A 17,161-nucleotide genomic window follows, 5' to 3' on the forward strand; every position below is an offset into this window, starting at 1 on the left:
AACCCTCCCAAACCATGCTAGTAAACCTACCTGCAAGGATATTGCTCCCCCTTGAGTTCAGATGCAACCCATCCAATCTGTACAGGTCCCACCTTCCCCAGAAGAGATCCCAATGATCTAGAAATCTGAAACCCTGCTCCCTGCACCAAATCCTCAGCCACACATTCAGCTGCCATCTCCTTCAATTCTTACCGTCACTGTCATGTAGCACTGGCAGCAATCTTGAGAACGCCACCCTTGAGGTCCTGTTCTTCAGCCTTCTGCCTAGTTCCGGAAACTCACACTTCAGGACCTCATCCCTCTTCCTGCCTATGTCGTTGGTCCCAACATGCATCACGACTTCTGGTTGCTTTCCCTCTTGTGCCAGGATGTTGTGCACCCGGTCAGAGACATCCAGGACCCTGGCACCCGGGAGGCAACAAACCATGTGGGTGTCCTTCTCACGTCCACAAAATCTGCTGTCTGCTCCCCTGACTATAGAGTCTCCAATGACGACAGCTCTCCTCTTCTCCGTCCCACCCTTCTGCACCACAGGGTCAGACTCAGTACCGGAGGCCCTGCCACCGTGGCTCAAACCTGGTCGGTCGTCCCCACCAACAGTATCCAGGACGGTAAACATTATTCAGGGGAATGGCTACAGGGGTGCTCTGCACTACCTGTCTGCTCACCTTCGCTTTCCCCTCTCTGACTGTCACCCAACGACCTGCTTCCGACAGCCTAGGTGTGACTACCTCCCTGTAGCTCTCATCTATGACTGTCTCATTCTCCCTTATGAGTCGAAGGTCATCCAACTGCTGCTCCAGATTCCTTACACGGTCTTCCAGATCGCCCAGCCGTATGTACTTCGGGCAGATGTGACTCTGCGGGAGAGGGGAGTTGCCCCAAGACTGCCACATCTCACATGAGAGGCACATCACTGTCTCAGGAGACATTGTAAAATCTAACTGCGAGCTAGCTTGTCTTCTGCCTCTTCTCATGGAAGCCTCTCAAGTCAAAGCCTCAAAGCTCCACTCCTTCACTGGCTGCTTTTATTTGGGGGAGGAAATTAGGAGTGTGAATTGGGAACAGATGTACTCAGGGGAATGCACTACAGAAATGCAGATATTGTTTAGGGAGCACTTGCATGGGGTTCTGGATAGGTTTGTCCAACTGTGGCAGGGAAAGGATGGTAGGGTGAAGGAATCATGGTGAGGAGGTGTGGAACATCTTGTCCAGAGGAAGAAAGAAGCATACTTAAGGTTTAGGAAACAATAATCAGGCAGGGTTCTAGAGAGTTACAAGGTAGCCAGGAAGAAGGAGTTTAATGGACTTAGGAGAGCTATAAAAGAACATGAAAAGTCCTTGACAAGTAGGATTAAGGGAAAACCTCAAGGTGTTCCAAGTGAGGGTTGGACCCATTAGGGATAAAAGAGGAAATGTGCTTGGAGTTGGAGGACCTTAATAAATACTTTCCTTCAGTATTCAGAGTGAGAGGGACCTTGACAAACAAGCTAATACGCTGAAACATGTCAGTGTTAAGAAAGAGAATGTGCTGGAACTTTAAAAAAAACACATTAGAATCGATAAAAGTCCCTGGGGCTGGACAGAATATACCCCAGGTTACCATGGGCAAGGGAAGAGATTGTTGCGTCTTTGGTCTTTGGGTCCTCACTGGGCACGGAAGTAGTACCAGAACATTGGAGTGCGGTAAATGTTATTCCTTTGTTCAGGAAAGGTAATAGGGATAATCCTAGGAATTATAGAGTGAGTCTTACATCAGTGGTTGGGCCAACTGTTGGAGAGAATTCTTAGAGACAGGACTTGAGAGTATTTGAAGGTGCATAGTCTGATTAGGGATGGTCAACTTTGTGAAGGGAAAGTTGTGCCTCATGAGCCTTATTCAATTCTTTGAGAAAGTGACAAAAACACATTGATAAAGGTAGAGCAGTGGAAGTGGTGTATGGATTTTAAAGTATTTGCCAAGAATTTTCATGGTAGGGTCATTCAGAAAGTCAGGAGGCATGGGATCCAGGGAAATTTGGCTGTGTGGATTCAGAATTGGCTTGCTCACAGAAGGCAAAGAGTGATAGAAGATGGAGCATATTCTGCCTGTAGGTTAGTGACTAATGGGATCCCTGCTTTTGTGATTGTTATAAAAGACTTGAACGAGGAAGTAGAAGGGTAGGTTAGCAAGTTTGCAGATGACATGAAGGTTGGTGGTGGTGTGGATAGTGTAGAAGATTGTCACAGATTACAAAGAGACAATAATGGATATAGAGCTGAGCTGAGAAGTAGCAGATAGAATTCAATCTGGAAAACTGAGGTGATACACATTTTTCAGGTTGAACTTGAAGGCAGGGAACAGGATTAATGACAGTGTGGAGGATCGGAGGGATCTTGGGGGTCCATGTCCATAGATCCAACAAAGTTGCCACTCAAGTTGATAGGGTTGTTTAAGAAGGCATATGGTGTATTGGCCTTCATTAGTTGGAGGATTGAGTTCAAAAGCAACAAAGTAATGTTACAGCTCTATAAATCTCTGGTTAGACTGCACTTGGAGTATGATGTTGAGTTCTGGTTGCCTCATTCAAGAAAGGATATGGAAGCTTTAGAGAGGGTGCAGAGGAGATTTACCAGGATACTGCCTGGATTATAGAGCATGTCTTATGAGGATAGTTTGAGCAAGCTAGGGGTTTTCTCTTTGGAATCAAGGATGATGAGAGGTGAGTTAATGATGGTTCATAAGAGGATAGGTAGAGTGGACAGCTAGAAACTTTTTATCCAGAGCAGAAATGGCTAATATGTGGGGGCATAATTTTAAAGTGATTTGAGGAAAGTATAGGGGGGATGTCAGAGATAGGTTTTTCTTGCATTGAAAGTGGTGGGTGTGTGGAACGCCTTGCATGGGTAGTGGTAGAGGCAGATACATTAGGGATATTTATGAGTCTCTGAGATAGGCAGGTGATTGAAAATTTGGAGGGAAGTGTAAGGTTGATCTTGGGCTAAAAGGTTGGCACAACATCATGGGCTGAAGGGCCTGTGCTGTACTGTTCTATAGTATATTCTGTGTTTTATAACCATACTTCATTGGTTGTAAAGTTAAAATAAATTAGCCGTTTTTATTCATGCATTAGAAGAAATTACCCAAAATTTGTCTGAAGTCTACCCTTGCCTCAACAGCCAGTGGTTACCAGTCTTCTTGTGTACACAAACTGTGTTGGATCAGATGTTATAACTCTTTTCTGCTGATATAAGTTTATAACGCTCTTTTGTTTTTGTTTTGCTTACAAGATTAGAATAATAAGGAATAGAAATGCAAATAGATGGAGTTAATAGTTCATGAGTAAGCCAAGGTGATTTTTCAGTAGAAGGTTGAGGGACTGGCTTCCTACAAAGTATTTATTATTAAGCTCAGATGTTGAATTAAGTTCGTGGCTGCCCTCTTAAAGTGATCAATACTAGTTTCTTGGATACAATTTGAAGAGCAAGACTGTTTATTACCGTCCATTGACACTGCCTGACTTGTTGAATTCCTCCAGTATTTTGTGTGTATTGCTCTAGATTTCCAGCAACTACAGAATCTCTTGTGTTTATGATAAACCAGCTATGCTGGTTTAAGCTATCAGAACAGTTATGTTTCTAATAGTTTTATACAAATGAAAGAGAAATTAAGAAAACAAATAACTAAATGCAGTCATTTGTATTCATTCTTCAATGTGGGAATCAATATGGATTCTCATTATTACTTCGGAGCTTGCTTGTGGCACTCCCCTGAGCTGTTCAGGAGCAGAATATTCATAAAAAAAGAGAAGACCCATTAACTTCAATTCTGGATTGTCCATTTCCGCAGAAACCCTGGAATTCTCACAGTTACAAAGGCAGCTGATAATCTGCCCCTCTGAAATCAAGACGAAGTTTGCTGTTGCCTTAGAACCCAATGGAAAAACTTTCTATTTAGACATTAGTCATCCAACACAAAGATAAATTGTAGTTCTAATCAATTAATAGACACTATAGGTAAAATTAGTATTGTAAGTTAACACCAGACAAGCCTAGATAATGTATGCTGATTTATGCATCAAGTATTGGTGCTCCCAAAACTTTTAAATTTTGGTCACAAATTTTTTCCTTAAAGGGCATTTTGGGATAGGAAAGCTGTTTTATTTAAAATCCTTCTCCTAGACAACATCTATCAGAATGCCTGGGTTTTTCAGTGAACATTTCTTTCTGCCTTCAGGTTTATCTTTATGCTTTGGACTTCTAACATCATTTGCTGCCAGGCATGGATCCAGAGGGATCCCAGGGATCAAGTGACTGGTGACATCAACCAAGCAAAGTGGCAATAAGCAATCTTACAGATAATGACTCATAAAAGTTTTGCATACTTTACAGAAAACCAGGAACATACACGTGACAGTTAAGTAGAGGATGATGATGAAGCTTTTCCTTTTATTTTGTATTCAATTTCTTCAACTTTTGAAAGAAAAACGATACACAAAATTGTACATTTTTAAGGACTGACATGGTGCCAAGCAATAATGTTTCAGAGTACCATTAAAAACTCACATGGACCTTTTTCAATGAAGAACAATATTTTCAAAGTACTCTGAAAATAGTTAACCACAGTTCAATTGATAATACTTGATTCCACTGGCAAATGCAGCAAACAGTCTGGAAAAGGGTTATGTTACTAACACCAACTTTGTGATTTCCTTGGTAATGCACAAACAGGGATCCTATATTGCTGGCAGTTTTGTGATGGTGTGATGGTTAAACCCAATATTACTATTACAAACTGGGCCCAAATACTTAAAGAGCATCTTTTCCGAAGATGTAAAGTACTTTCTCGTCCATGAGTAAATCACAGTTCAGAAATAAACCATACTCACTTTTCTCGGTAATTATTATGGTTTTTTGGAGGCCTGGCAATTAAGAATCAATCACCTGCCAGATCATCCATATCCTTATATTGAAATTAATCTGAAAAGCTCACTTGAAGGGTCTCGGCCCAAAACGTTGACTGTTTACTCTTTTCCATAGATGCTGCCTGGCCTGTTGAGCTCCTCCAGCATTTTGTGTGCGTTGCTTTGGATTTCCAGCATCTGCAGATTTTCTCATGTATGGATCATGGCTGGAATGCACGCCAATACTTAACTTTTTTTGTTGGGTTTATCTACTTGTAAACAGGCATGTCCTCAGTGTGATACCAATGTAGATTTTCTGTCATTGTATTTGGACACAAAGGTCTGTCAGTTGAAAATTTCATACTAGGTCAGCTGAGTAACACGTTTTAAAATGAGGAAGGGGAAACTGCATGAGCAGTACCAAGGGACTGGCTTCAAAATGTAGGTATTTAAATAATAATCCTACTTTGGCAATGGAATACGATGGCGCACCACTTGCACTATTGTGGACTTGTCTCTGTGTCAGTTTTTACAGTCGTGTATAATTTATGTATAAATTAATGTCTGTGTGTTGTCCATACCTACCTGTTGTTCATTGTACCTGTACCCCACCATACTCACACACACAACAATAAACTTGACTTAAAAGTAAGGAAGCAGGATGAGAGCCCTGGAGAAGTTCAAAGCTCCAAGTGGCTTGCCGGCAGAGATAGGTGTAGAGGACAGATCTGTATAAAACTTGTGTCCAGCACTGTAGTTCTTTGGGTTGTTGTGGAGTTGCAGAGATTGATCATGGAAGTGCTGTTCCCTACAACCATAAAATTGATCTCTTGATAGCATTAACAATGTATGTGAAGGGGTGTTTTTCATCTTACCTTTCTGATATTGGAGCCAAAGCTGCTGCTGGACCTTCTTACTTGGAAAATGTATTTTGCATGTGAGCTCCGAGCCATAAAGAGCCTCAGCAATGTAGTGACTACCGTATTGCTGGATGATGGATATCAGGTCCTCTCTGCTGCTCTCCGCCTTCAACACTTTCAACACGTTGGAGAAACCTGAACACAAATACAAGATAAAAAGCTGGGACTTCAGCCTCTTGCAAACCAAACATAAAAACATTTTATATATATAATGTGTTTTTGAGTGACTTCTGCTTTTTTTTCTTAGCTATTTTGATTCATATGTTGTGAATATTTTTCACCTTGGCTCCAGAGGAATGCTGTTTCATTTGGCTGTATTCATGTATGTTTGATAATTCAGCCAGAATTTGATGTAATGGTCAATATGATTGCAGCTGACCTGTACTGTCTGCCCCCCCCAATGCTCTTTATTCACATACAATTTAAAAACTGACAATCTTGAAAATACTTATTGATTCATCTACCATAACTCAAATGGGTGTGGAATTACTAAAATTTGCATCCTTCCTCATCTTCATCTTAATTTGGCAGCCTCTTGTCCTATCAGTCTCTTAGCCCAGTTCTGAATTCCTGGTTACGAACACAATCATACAGTATTTGTAACTTTTTTTTAATTATCAATTTTTTCAAGTGATGAGAGAATTGAGTTTGGCAAATAATTGCAATTTATTCTCTATAATTTTTCAGTTCAAAGCTCTATGGTAGCTTGTTCAGGAGCTGTTGTTTAGGAATATGTACCAAGGCAAGATGGTATAATCCAGCTAATGTTATTGTTGGACCCTCATGGCAAGCCCCATGAATGGTGGAAAGGAAAATAGGCTGGGATTCTCAAATCTTATCATTAATTAATATTACTTATTGAGGAAAATACACTTGGTGGCCACTTTCTTAGGTACACCTGCTTGTTAATTCAAATACCTAATCAGCCAATCATCTGTCAGCAACGCAATGCATAAAAAGCATGCAGACATGGTCAAGAGGTTCAGTTGTCATTTAGAATAAGCATCAGAATGGGAAAGAAATGTGATCTAAGTGACTTTGACCGTGAAATATGGTGCCAGCCAGGGTGGTCTGAGTATCTCAGAAACTGCTGATCTCCTGATATTTTCATGTATAATAGTCTCTAGAGTTTACAGGGAATGTTGCAAAAAAACAGAACAAAAAAATCCAGTGAGCAGCAGTTCTGTAGGCAAAAATGCCTTGTTAATGAGAGAGGTCAGAGGAGAATGGTCAAACTGGTTCAGGTTGACGGGAAGGTGACAGTAACTCAAAGAACCATGCGTTACAACAGATGTGTGCAGAAGAGCATCCTGAACACACTTGTCGAATTTTGAAATGGATGGGCTACAGCAGCAGAAAACCACAAAGGTACACTAGGTGGTCAATTTATTATGTACAAGAAGTTTTGCAACGTGTAAAAAAAAAAACTAACTTTCTGACATTCACTATCAAGGTACATAGATGGTTCACAAACACTTGGGTGAGCACTTAGGTATCATCTAATAAATAATCAGTGCTTTCAAGAGGGATTTGGGGAGAGTAACATTTATGGTACAAAAGCCATAATGGTGAATGAACTCAATGGATCAAGCTGTATCTATGGAGGCAAAAGGTATGTCGCAAAGTTTTGGGCCAAGACTCTGCACCAAGTCTTTATTAAGGTATGATATATTCAATAATGCAATGAATGATGCTACTCATCCGCACATTCCCATTATGGGGGCGGGGGCGGTGAGGGTAAAATGTGCAAAATCTCTCCTGTTTAGTACAGCTTAAAGAAATCCAAGAATTGTGTTGAACCAAAACCATTAGAGTGAATAAAAATGCAGTGTCATTTGCTAATCTGTACTTAAATTCGAGGAAAATTATAAGAGAATAATTATTTAAAAATGTAGAAGAGATGCCAAGTGTAGACCATATGCGATGCTGTTAAATGAATGGAAGACATATGTTAGCACTGGAGTTAAACTATGAAGAGTTTAACATTAACTGTTTATTTTTTATTACATCTGGATCAACCAAGAGTATTATTTTGGAAGGGGACAGAAGGTGAGTTGATGCTGAAAATTCTTGAACTATATGTTGTATATTGTGAATAAATTTTTGAGTGTTCATCAGTTGTGAAGCACTTCCAATTATAAAGTTACTTAATGATAGAACTGATCCAAATCTGGTTTCATGATCATTAATCAAACTTGTACAAAATTATCTGGCTGAGAAAATGAATCAGGTTTTAGCAAATGTACCACAAAGTAGATGTAAACATAGTTATAGATAGCGTTTTTCAAGAATATATTATCTTGTGGAGCACCGTGTAGATTTATCTGAATATTGCTGGATTACAAGGATTAAGCTCTAAGGGAATTTTTTGCACAGAGTGCTGAAGCTTGTTTAAGTTTTAAAATTTTGCTTGCAGTAGTGTCTATTAAATTGAATATATATGCTTGAATATTTCTCATAAATCAAATACAAGATTTAAGAAGGAGCTTTTGACTCCAAATCAGAAAGACCTTTAGTATCTTCATGGATGGCAAGATTTCACAGTGCTTCTCTTGACGTAAAGATTCTGGGAAGTAGTGTTGTGAGAAAGACAGAACCATTGTCCATTAAACAGGAAATGTTATATAATAAAATGCTTTCCTGTGATTACTAATAAGCTAATTAATAGTTGTAGCACCAGACTGAACCATGTATGACATAATATTGTTCACTTCTGTACATGCTAAAAGTGACTTATTTATTGTGGAGAAACAATCTTGCCTTGGTTCACTCTACCTCTTCTCACTGAGCATTCTTTGCATATTTATGTCTTGATCCAGTTTCCAATATTGGTTTGCATTGAATGCTAAGCAGTGGTGATGAAGTCTCTCTTAAAAAAAGCTTTCAGGACTGCACCAATAACATAGCCTGCTTCTTTGTTTACAGCAATTATATTTTATGCATTTTTAAATAATGGGTTTTATATATTAATGCTTTAGGCACAAAAATAATATATAATTTCACAATTGGAGAAATCAAAAGCACAACCAGGCATTCATGCTATTATTTGAACAAAGTAAAATGAGAGAAACTTACATTCACAGTCCTGCACCATATACATACTTGTAAATCATTCCATTACAGATGTCTTTAAATTACGGTATATCTTGGGTTTGTTTCAATGATTAAAAAATAGAGGTGGATGTTCTGCATTATGGAGATATGAACTGATAGAGAAAATAAATCTAATTCTAGCAACTGTACCAAAAATTAGTAAGTATATATTTAAAGGATTTATTATCTTGTGGAGTGTAGTGTAGATTTACCAGAATAATACTGGACTCCAAGGATTAAATATGAGGAAAAGTTGGATATACGGAAGTGTTTTCTCTGGAAGTTACCAGGTTAAAGTATCATTTGATTGAAATTTTCAAAATATTAAGGGATCTGAAAATGTAATGAAAAAAAATTATGCATCATTTTAAGATGTAGTATTCTAATGTTAAAGGTAATGCAAGACTTCTTCAAAGTGAAATTAGGAAAGCCACTTGCAGAGGTTGGTGAAAGTTTGGAAAAAGCTTCTGCAAATATAAATTACATTAGAGAATTTTAATAATATAAATGAAATAAAATGATCTGGGATACAGGCAGGTATATGGAGATCAACAATTATTGAATAATTAGTGTTATTCAAATGACAAAACTCCCCACTGTTATGGTTTTAAATTGGACCAGGCAAACAAGCAAAATTGCACGTTATGAAGCAGTTCTCGTTCAATTTTCATAACTGTTCAAAGTATCATGCCCACTCCACTAAAATGAATGGTGCAATGGCAGGATGGTAGGGAACCTATTGTATCAGCTGCATTACTGGATATGCTCAGCAGGAAAAGCATGGTCTTCATTAGCATGGAAAATTTCCAAGACTTTCCATATGCTTAAATTAAGAAATTCACCACCCATTTCAAACCAATTTGCATAGACATATAATCCATTAGATCAATTAGCATAAATTTGTTGATTTATTTTGTATGCATTAAAATGCTTATATTCGCTCTTACTGCCAAATATATACAGTACATGGATTATTTTCAAGTTAAACTCAATAAGAACCTCAGCACATCAGCCTCCCATTTGAAAATCTATGATTAGATTTATGTGATAAATCTAAAAATATCTTGCAAATTGTAGTCATTAATAAAAACTGATCACATTTAAAATAGCAAGATAAACTGCACTGCATCCCTTTAATTTTGATTGGTGAGATAATTATTAACTATGCTTCCAAACAGAATAGTTTAGAAGGTTAATTCTCTAATTTAAAATTTATTGATCTTTATTTTACATGTTATTTATACCTCTTTTTCTTTAGCCATTACAACAGAAAAAATGGATTCTGCTGATTTCGAAGGAAGCTCTTGACTAAAATAATCATGAAGTTATAAAAACAGAAATTGCACTAAAGAAGGAGGGAGTACTGAGAATGGACATGTTTGATCAGACTGTGCGGTCTGATGTGAATCTCTGAGGAAACACTTGTGTGCACGTGTTCTCTGATCAGTACTGACTATAAATGCACAATTCTTGCTAAATTGTCATTTCTGGTTATTCATTTGTTACGTGAATAAAGTAATTAGTGATATTACATTATACTTGTTTTAAAATTAAGCAATTAAATTTCCTGCTGTAATTAAAAAGAAAACTGATCATCCTCATGTTCTTAATGACTAGCTAATTTAACCACTTTTTCTGAAATTACTCATTTTAAAGGAGTGTATTTTGTTAGCTTTCAACAAAAAAAAACTAATTTTCGCCAACACGAGGAAATCTGCAGATGCTGGAAATTCAAGCAACACACATAAAGAATGCTGGTGAATGCAGCAGGTCAGGCAGCATCTATAGGAAGAGGTTCAGGTGACGTTTCGGACCAAGACCCTTTGTCAGGACTAACTGAAAGAAGAGATAGTAAGTGATTTCAAAGTGGGAGGGGGAGGGGGAGATCGCAAATGATAGGAAAAGACAGGAGGGGGAGGGTTGGAGCCAAGAGCTGGAAAGTTGATTGGCAAAAGGGATACGAGGCTGGAGAAAGGAGAGGATCCTGGGACGGGAGGCCTAACGAGAAAGGGGGAAGGGAGCCCAGAGAATCGGCAAGGAGTTATAGTGAGAGGGACAGAGGGAGAAAAATAAATAAATAAACAAGGGATTGGGTACGAGGGGGAGGAGGGGCATTAACGGAAGTTAGAGAAGTCAATGTTCATGCCATCAGGTTGAAGGCTACCCAGAGGGAATATATGGTGGTGTTCCTCCAACCTGAGCGTGGCTTCATCTTGACAGTAGAGGAGGCCGTGGATAGACATATCAGAATGGGAATGGGATATGGAATTACAATGTGTGGCCACTGGGAGATCCTGCTTTCTCTGGCGGACAGAGCGTAGGTGTTCAGCGAAACGGTCTCCCAGCCTACATCGGGTCTTGCCAATATATAGAAGGTTGCATCGGGAGCACCGGACGCAGTGCTAATATATAGAAGGTCTCATTCCTTCCAGGTGAGACGACACCTCACCTGTGAGTTGGCTGGGGTGATATACTGCGTCTGGTGCTCCCAATGCGGCCTTCTATATATTGGCAAGACCCGACGCAGGCTGGGAGCCCGTTTCGCTGAACACCTACGCTCTGTCCACCAGAGAAAGCAGGATCTCCCAGCGGCCACACGTTTTAATTCCACGTCCCATTCCCATTCTGATATGTCTATCCACGGCCTCCTCTACTGTCAAGATGAAGCCACACTCAGGTTGGAGGAATAACACCTTATATTCCGTCTGGGTAGCCTCCAAGCTGATGGATGGCATGAACATTGACTTCTCTAACTTCCGCTAATGCCCCACCTCCCCTTCGTACCATATCCCTTATTTATTTATTTCTCTCTCTCATTTTCTTCCTCTGTCCCTCTCACTAAAATTCCTTGCCCATCCTCTGAGCTCCCCTCCCCCTTTCTTTCTCCCTGGGCCTCCCGTCGCATGACCCTCTCCCTTCTCCAGCCTCATATCCCTTTTGCCAATCAACTTTCCAGCTCTTGGCTCCATCCCTCCCCCTCCTGTCTTCTCCTATCATTTTGGATCTCCCCCTCCCCCTCCCACTTTCAAATCTCTTACTAGCTCTTCTTTCAGTTAGTCCTGACGAAAGGTCTCGGCCCGAAACGTCGACTGTACCTCTTCCTACAGATGCTGCCTGGCCTGCTGCGTTCACCAGCAATTTTTATGTGTTTTGCTTGAACTAACTTTCACCAAAATCTTCTTAGTCCTCTCTGTGGGAGGTTGAATATCTCAAGAAGTTACCTGGTCAAGTCCCTGAGCCTGTTGGTAGTGCAACGGAAAATCTGATCATCTATAGCAAGTTTAAGTGGCGAAACATGTCAAAAAACATGTGATATATTACTGTGTACTTTCCACAGCTGGCTTGCCACTTTCCTCAGTATTCTCAGCCAAATGGACTTCAGTATACGTCCCCAAAATAAATACGATGACTCTAATTTTGTTCAAACTAAAACGTATTATTAATTTATTGTAAACAAAGGAAGTTCCCAAGGAATCTGAATGTTACATAGAAAATAGGTGCAGGAGTAGGCCATTCGGCCCTTCGAGCCTGCACCGCCATTTATTATGAACATGGCTGATCATCCAACTCAGAACCCCGCCCCAGCCTTCCCTCCATACCCCCGACCCCCGTAGCCACAAGGGCCATATCTAACTCCCCCTTGAATATAGCCAATGAACTGGCCTCAACTGTTTCCTGTGGCAGAGAATTCCACAGATTCACCACTCTCTGTGTGAAGAAGTTTTTCCTAATCTCGGTCCTAAAAGGCTTCCTCTCTATCCTCAAACTGTGGCCCCTCGTTCTGGACTTCCCCAACATCGGGAACAATCTTCCTGCATCTAGCCTGTCCAATCCCTTTAGGATCTTATACGTTTCAATCAGATCCCCCCTCAATCTTCTAAATTCCAACGAGTACAAGCCCAGTTCATCCAGTCTTTCTTCATATGAAAGTCCTGCCATCCCAGAAATCAATCTGGTGAACCTTCTTTGTACTCCCTCTATGGCAAGGATGTCTTTCCTCAGATTAGGGGACCAAAACTGCACACAATACTCCAGGTGTGGTCTCACCAAGGCCTTGTACAACTGCAGTAGTACCTCCCTGCTCCTGTACTCGAATCCTCTCGCTATAAATGCCAGCATACCATTCGCCTTTTTCACCGCCTGCTGTACCTGCATGCCCACTTTCAATGACTGGTGTATAATGACACCCAGGTCTCGTTGCACCTCCCCTTTTCCTAATCGGCCACCATTCAGATAATAATCTGTTTTCCTATTTTTGCCACCAAAGTGGATAACTTCACATTTATCCACATTAAATTGCATCTGCCATGAATTTGCCCACTCACCCAACCTATCCAAGTCACTCTGCATCCTCTTAGCATCCTCCTCACAGCCAACACCACCACCCAGCTTCGTGTCATCCGCAAACTTGGAGATGCTGCATTTAATTCCCTCATCCAAGTCATTAATATATATTGTAAACAAGTGAGCCTTGCAGTACCCCACTAGTCACCGCCTGCCATTCTGAAAAGGTCCCGTTTATTCCCACTCTTTGCTTCCTGTCTGCTAACCAATTCTCCACCCACACCAATACCTTACCCCCAATACCGTGTGCTTTAAGTTTGCACACTAATCTCCTGTGTGGGACCTTGTCAAAAGCCTTTTGAAAATCCAAATATACCACATCCACTGGTTCTCCCCTATCCACTCTACTAGTTACATCCTCAAAAAATTCTATGAGGTTCGTCAGACATGATTTTCCTTTCACAAATCCATGCTGACTTTGTCCGATCATTTCACCGCTTTCCAAATGTGCTGTTATCACATCCTTGATAACTGACTCCAGCAGTTTCCCCACCACCGACGTTAGGCTAACCGGTCTATAATTCCCCGGTTTCTCTCTCCCTCCTTTTTTAAAAAGTAGAGTTACATTAGCCACCCTCCAATCCTCAGGAACTAGTCCAGAATCTAACGAGTTTTGAAAAATTATCACTAATGCATCCACTATTTCTTGGGCTACTTCCTTAAGCACTCTAGGATGCAGACCATCTGGCCCTGGGGATTTATCTGCCTTCAATCCCTTCAATTTACCTAACACCACTTCCCTACTAACATGTATTTCGCTCAGTTCCTCCACCTCACTGGACCCTCTGTCCCCTACTATTTCTGGATTATTTATGTCCTCCTTAGTGAAGACAGAACCAAATATTGAGGCATTGTGCTTCAACTCTTGACAAACTAGAAAGTGTACCAACATTTTGTGACTTTTATTGTGTTTATGCTTTTTGTACTTGTATGTCAACATGCCTCCAAAAAAGTCCCATCAGTGCAAAGATCTGTAACTGTAGAGCAGGTGGTCTTTGAATCACTGAAGTCCATAGAGCTAGTCCTACTGGTCTGTAATTTCTGGTGCATTCTGTATAAATTTTGTGGGCACATTAGATTAAAGGTGACAGCTTACAGCCCTGTTGGATGAATCCCACATGAGAATATTAGGACTGAATAGTGTCAGCAATGAAATAGTGTAAGTTACAATGATTTGCATTCTTCATCTATTGATGCATCTAAGCACTTACTGTTTTGATGGCTTCTGTTTATTACTCTTTCCAGATTGATAAACCTTTCCTGTTTTCAAAATTCTCCTTTAAAGCTTGATTTTCCGCTAAATCTTCAGTCAGTCATCCTTTGAATGTGTTCAGTTAAAAGACCAACGTTCTGTGCTAGCTTTACATAACCCCTCTGAATTATTGCAAGAAATATTCAGCAAAGGTCTTCAGTGACTTGCATTATACTTACCTGCAGATTGGGTTATTGAATTGAGCTTAACCTTGTAAAGATTGCTTCTCACTCTCCACTCCTGCACCATGGGGTAGCCAGTGGCCTCATTGTATTTGGCATTACCTGGAATTAACAAGTCACATTCAGTTGTGTTAGAACTTTATTTTGGATTAAGAACATAACATAAGAAACAGTAACAACATATAAATAAATCATGTGAAAGGGGTCTCTGGAGCCTGATCTGGCATTAGCTGATTGGATCTTGGCCTCAGCGTTAAGTTTTCAGTTTCTTCTCACACCACTTGACTTCATGGTAGTTTAAATACCTGTCAAATATTGCATCCTGGCATACTGGCTGCCAGCAAATGATGTGTTTAGAGTAGCATGCACAAAAGGCTAGTGGAACTCAGCAGGTCAAGCAGCATCTATGGAAGAGAATAACCATTTGATGTTTTGGGCCGAGTCCCTTCATCAGTATTGAGAAGTAAGGGGGAAGATGTAATAACAAAATGGTGGGGGTGAGGGGAAAGAGACAAGCTGGAAGATGATAGGTCAAGCCAAGTGGGTGGAAAAGGTCAAAGACTGGGGAAGAAAGAATCTGTTAGGAGAGAAGAGTTCACTGTAGAAGAAAAGGAAGGAGGACCTTCTGATCTCTGTTGCCCATTACTTTCTTGCTGAGTTCCCTCCTCTTTCATTTTCTCCTACGGTCCACTCTCCTCTTGTTTCAGATTCTTTCTTCTCCAGCCCTTGACCTTTTATCTAGCCTCTTTCCCCTTCTCCCACCTTTTAACTCTGCCATCTTCCCCATTCCTTCTCAGTCCCGAAGAAGGGTGTCGGCCAAAATTTCAGCTGTTTATTCTTTTCCATAGATGCTGCCTGACCTGCTAAGTTCCTCCAGCATTTTGTGTGTACTCTTTGGATTTCCAGCATCTGCAGACTTTCTTGTGATGTGTTTAGTTGTTACATGTCTAGTCCTAGTTTATCATGTGCAGAAAACTTTTACTGTCACTATACTGTATGCCTTTTGAATCTCCAAAGGCAATAGATTTACTAGTAAATCTGGTGCTACACAGATCCAGCGACCCAGATTTCTTCCCAATCTATACGGAGTTTGCGTGTTCTCACTGTGAATGTGTAGGTCTTCTCCAAGTGCTCCCGTTTCCTCCCACATCCTCCAAAACTGTACAGATTCATAAACTAAAACAGACTCTGTAAATTGCACCTTGTGTGGTCACATCTGGGGAAGCTGATGGGGACTTGTTGAGAATAAATGGGCAAAATTAATGTTAAAACGACTGCATGGACTCAATGGGCTGAAGGTCCTCTTTCTATGTTTCAGATCTCTATGGCAATCTGTCAAACACGATTTCCCTTTCATCAACCCATATTGATGCACCTTGATTCTTACATAATTTTCTTAACATCCTGCTTCTTGCTTAACAATGGTCCCCATCACATTAATCGTTCTCTTTTCAATGCACTGTGTAATTATTTGATCTAAATGAACCATTTGCAAAACAAGCCTTTCACTGTATCTTGCTACTAATAAACTAATTCCAACTCCCAGTGACTTTGCCTAACTGGCCCCCAGTCTCCTCCTTCCTGTTACCCTCCCTGTCTTCTGCTTTTTGATACCATCCTTTCAATAAAATGGGTATTATACTTGAAATATTGCAGAATATTGGTAGCTTGGCTTGGCTATTTGGGAGTTTGGTTGATTGCCGACCTTGGCAAAGTGTTTGCGGACGTTTCAGCTCCAACAGAGAAGCCATCAGCAACACGCAGTTCAGGGTGTTGTCTCCTCAGAATGCCAGTTTACATACTCCTTCAAGGTCTGCAAGGATATTGATTAGATGTCGTGATCTAGTTGGCTGGGTCAAAATATTGAACAGTTTAGCAGTAGAAGATTCTGATTGGCTAGCTTCGAGAGAGGTCCGTTGGAAGTGTTTTCTTCACTGTCCATATCCCAAGATGACTGGCAAATTGTTGAATGCTGATATGGTTGTTTCTCTTTTCTCTGTAAGGGCTCAAAGGGTTCAAAGCTGCATGAAGACCTTATTCAAAAGGATAGAGTCCCATTGCAACAACACAGACACAAAACTGGAAGAAGAAAAGCATCCCTACAAGATCTTTCAACAGAATGAATATCCAAGAAGCTTCATCTGAAGGTACCTCAAGGTCAGAAACCCGACAATACAAACTAGATAAACGGCAAGTAAACAAATTTTATTGCCATGCATAAAGAACGTCTTGGAAATGACAGTAAAAATGATTCAGCAACACAATATCACAGTTGCTCACAAACCGACTGCAGCTTTGGGGAGGGACTTATCAAAATTCAAAGCACAACAAAATGTGACTGAGAACAAATGTTATCTACAAAATCTAGTGTAGTGACTGTGACAAGTACCACGTTGGTCAAACAGGAAGAAAACTATTGACTAAGCTACACGAGCACCAGCTAGCAAGCAGAAGGCATAACCCACTCTCACTGGCTCATGAAGACGA

The 17,161-nt window shown here is 40.4% G+C and overlaps 1 protein-coding gene across 4 annotated transcripts in view; it reads right to left on the reverse strand.

Annotated features, from left to right (window-relative positions):
• Positions 1–17,161, reverse strand: part of LOC140186350 (astrotactin-2-like) — a 1,795,681-nt gene that overhangs the window by 634,464 nt on the left and 1,144,056 nt on the right. For all 4 annotated transcript variants that reach the window (XM_072240512.1, XM_072240511.1, XM_072240510.1 and 1 more), the window contains 2 exons: positions 14,672–14,776; positions 5,759–5,938 (listed from right to left, as the gene is read on the reverse strand). In XM_072240512.1, coding sequence (XP_072096613.1) covers positions 5,759–5,938; positions 14,672–14,776 — 285 coding nt within the window. The remainder of the gene's footprint in view (positions 1–5,758; positions 5,939–14,671; positions 14,777–17,161) is intronic.

The sequence above is a fragment of the Mobula birostris genome, chromosome 22, assembly GCF_030028105.1.
Source record: "Mobula birostris isolate sMobBir1 chromosome 22, sMobBir1.hap1, whole genome shotgun sequence".
In the NCBI taxonomy this organism is placed as follows: Eukaryota; Metazoa; Chordata; class Chondrichthyes; order Myliobatiformes; family Myliobatidae; genus Mobula; species Mobula birostris.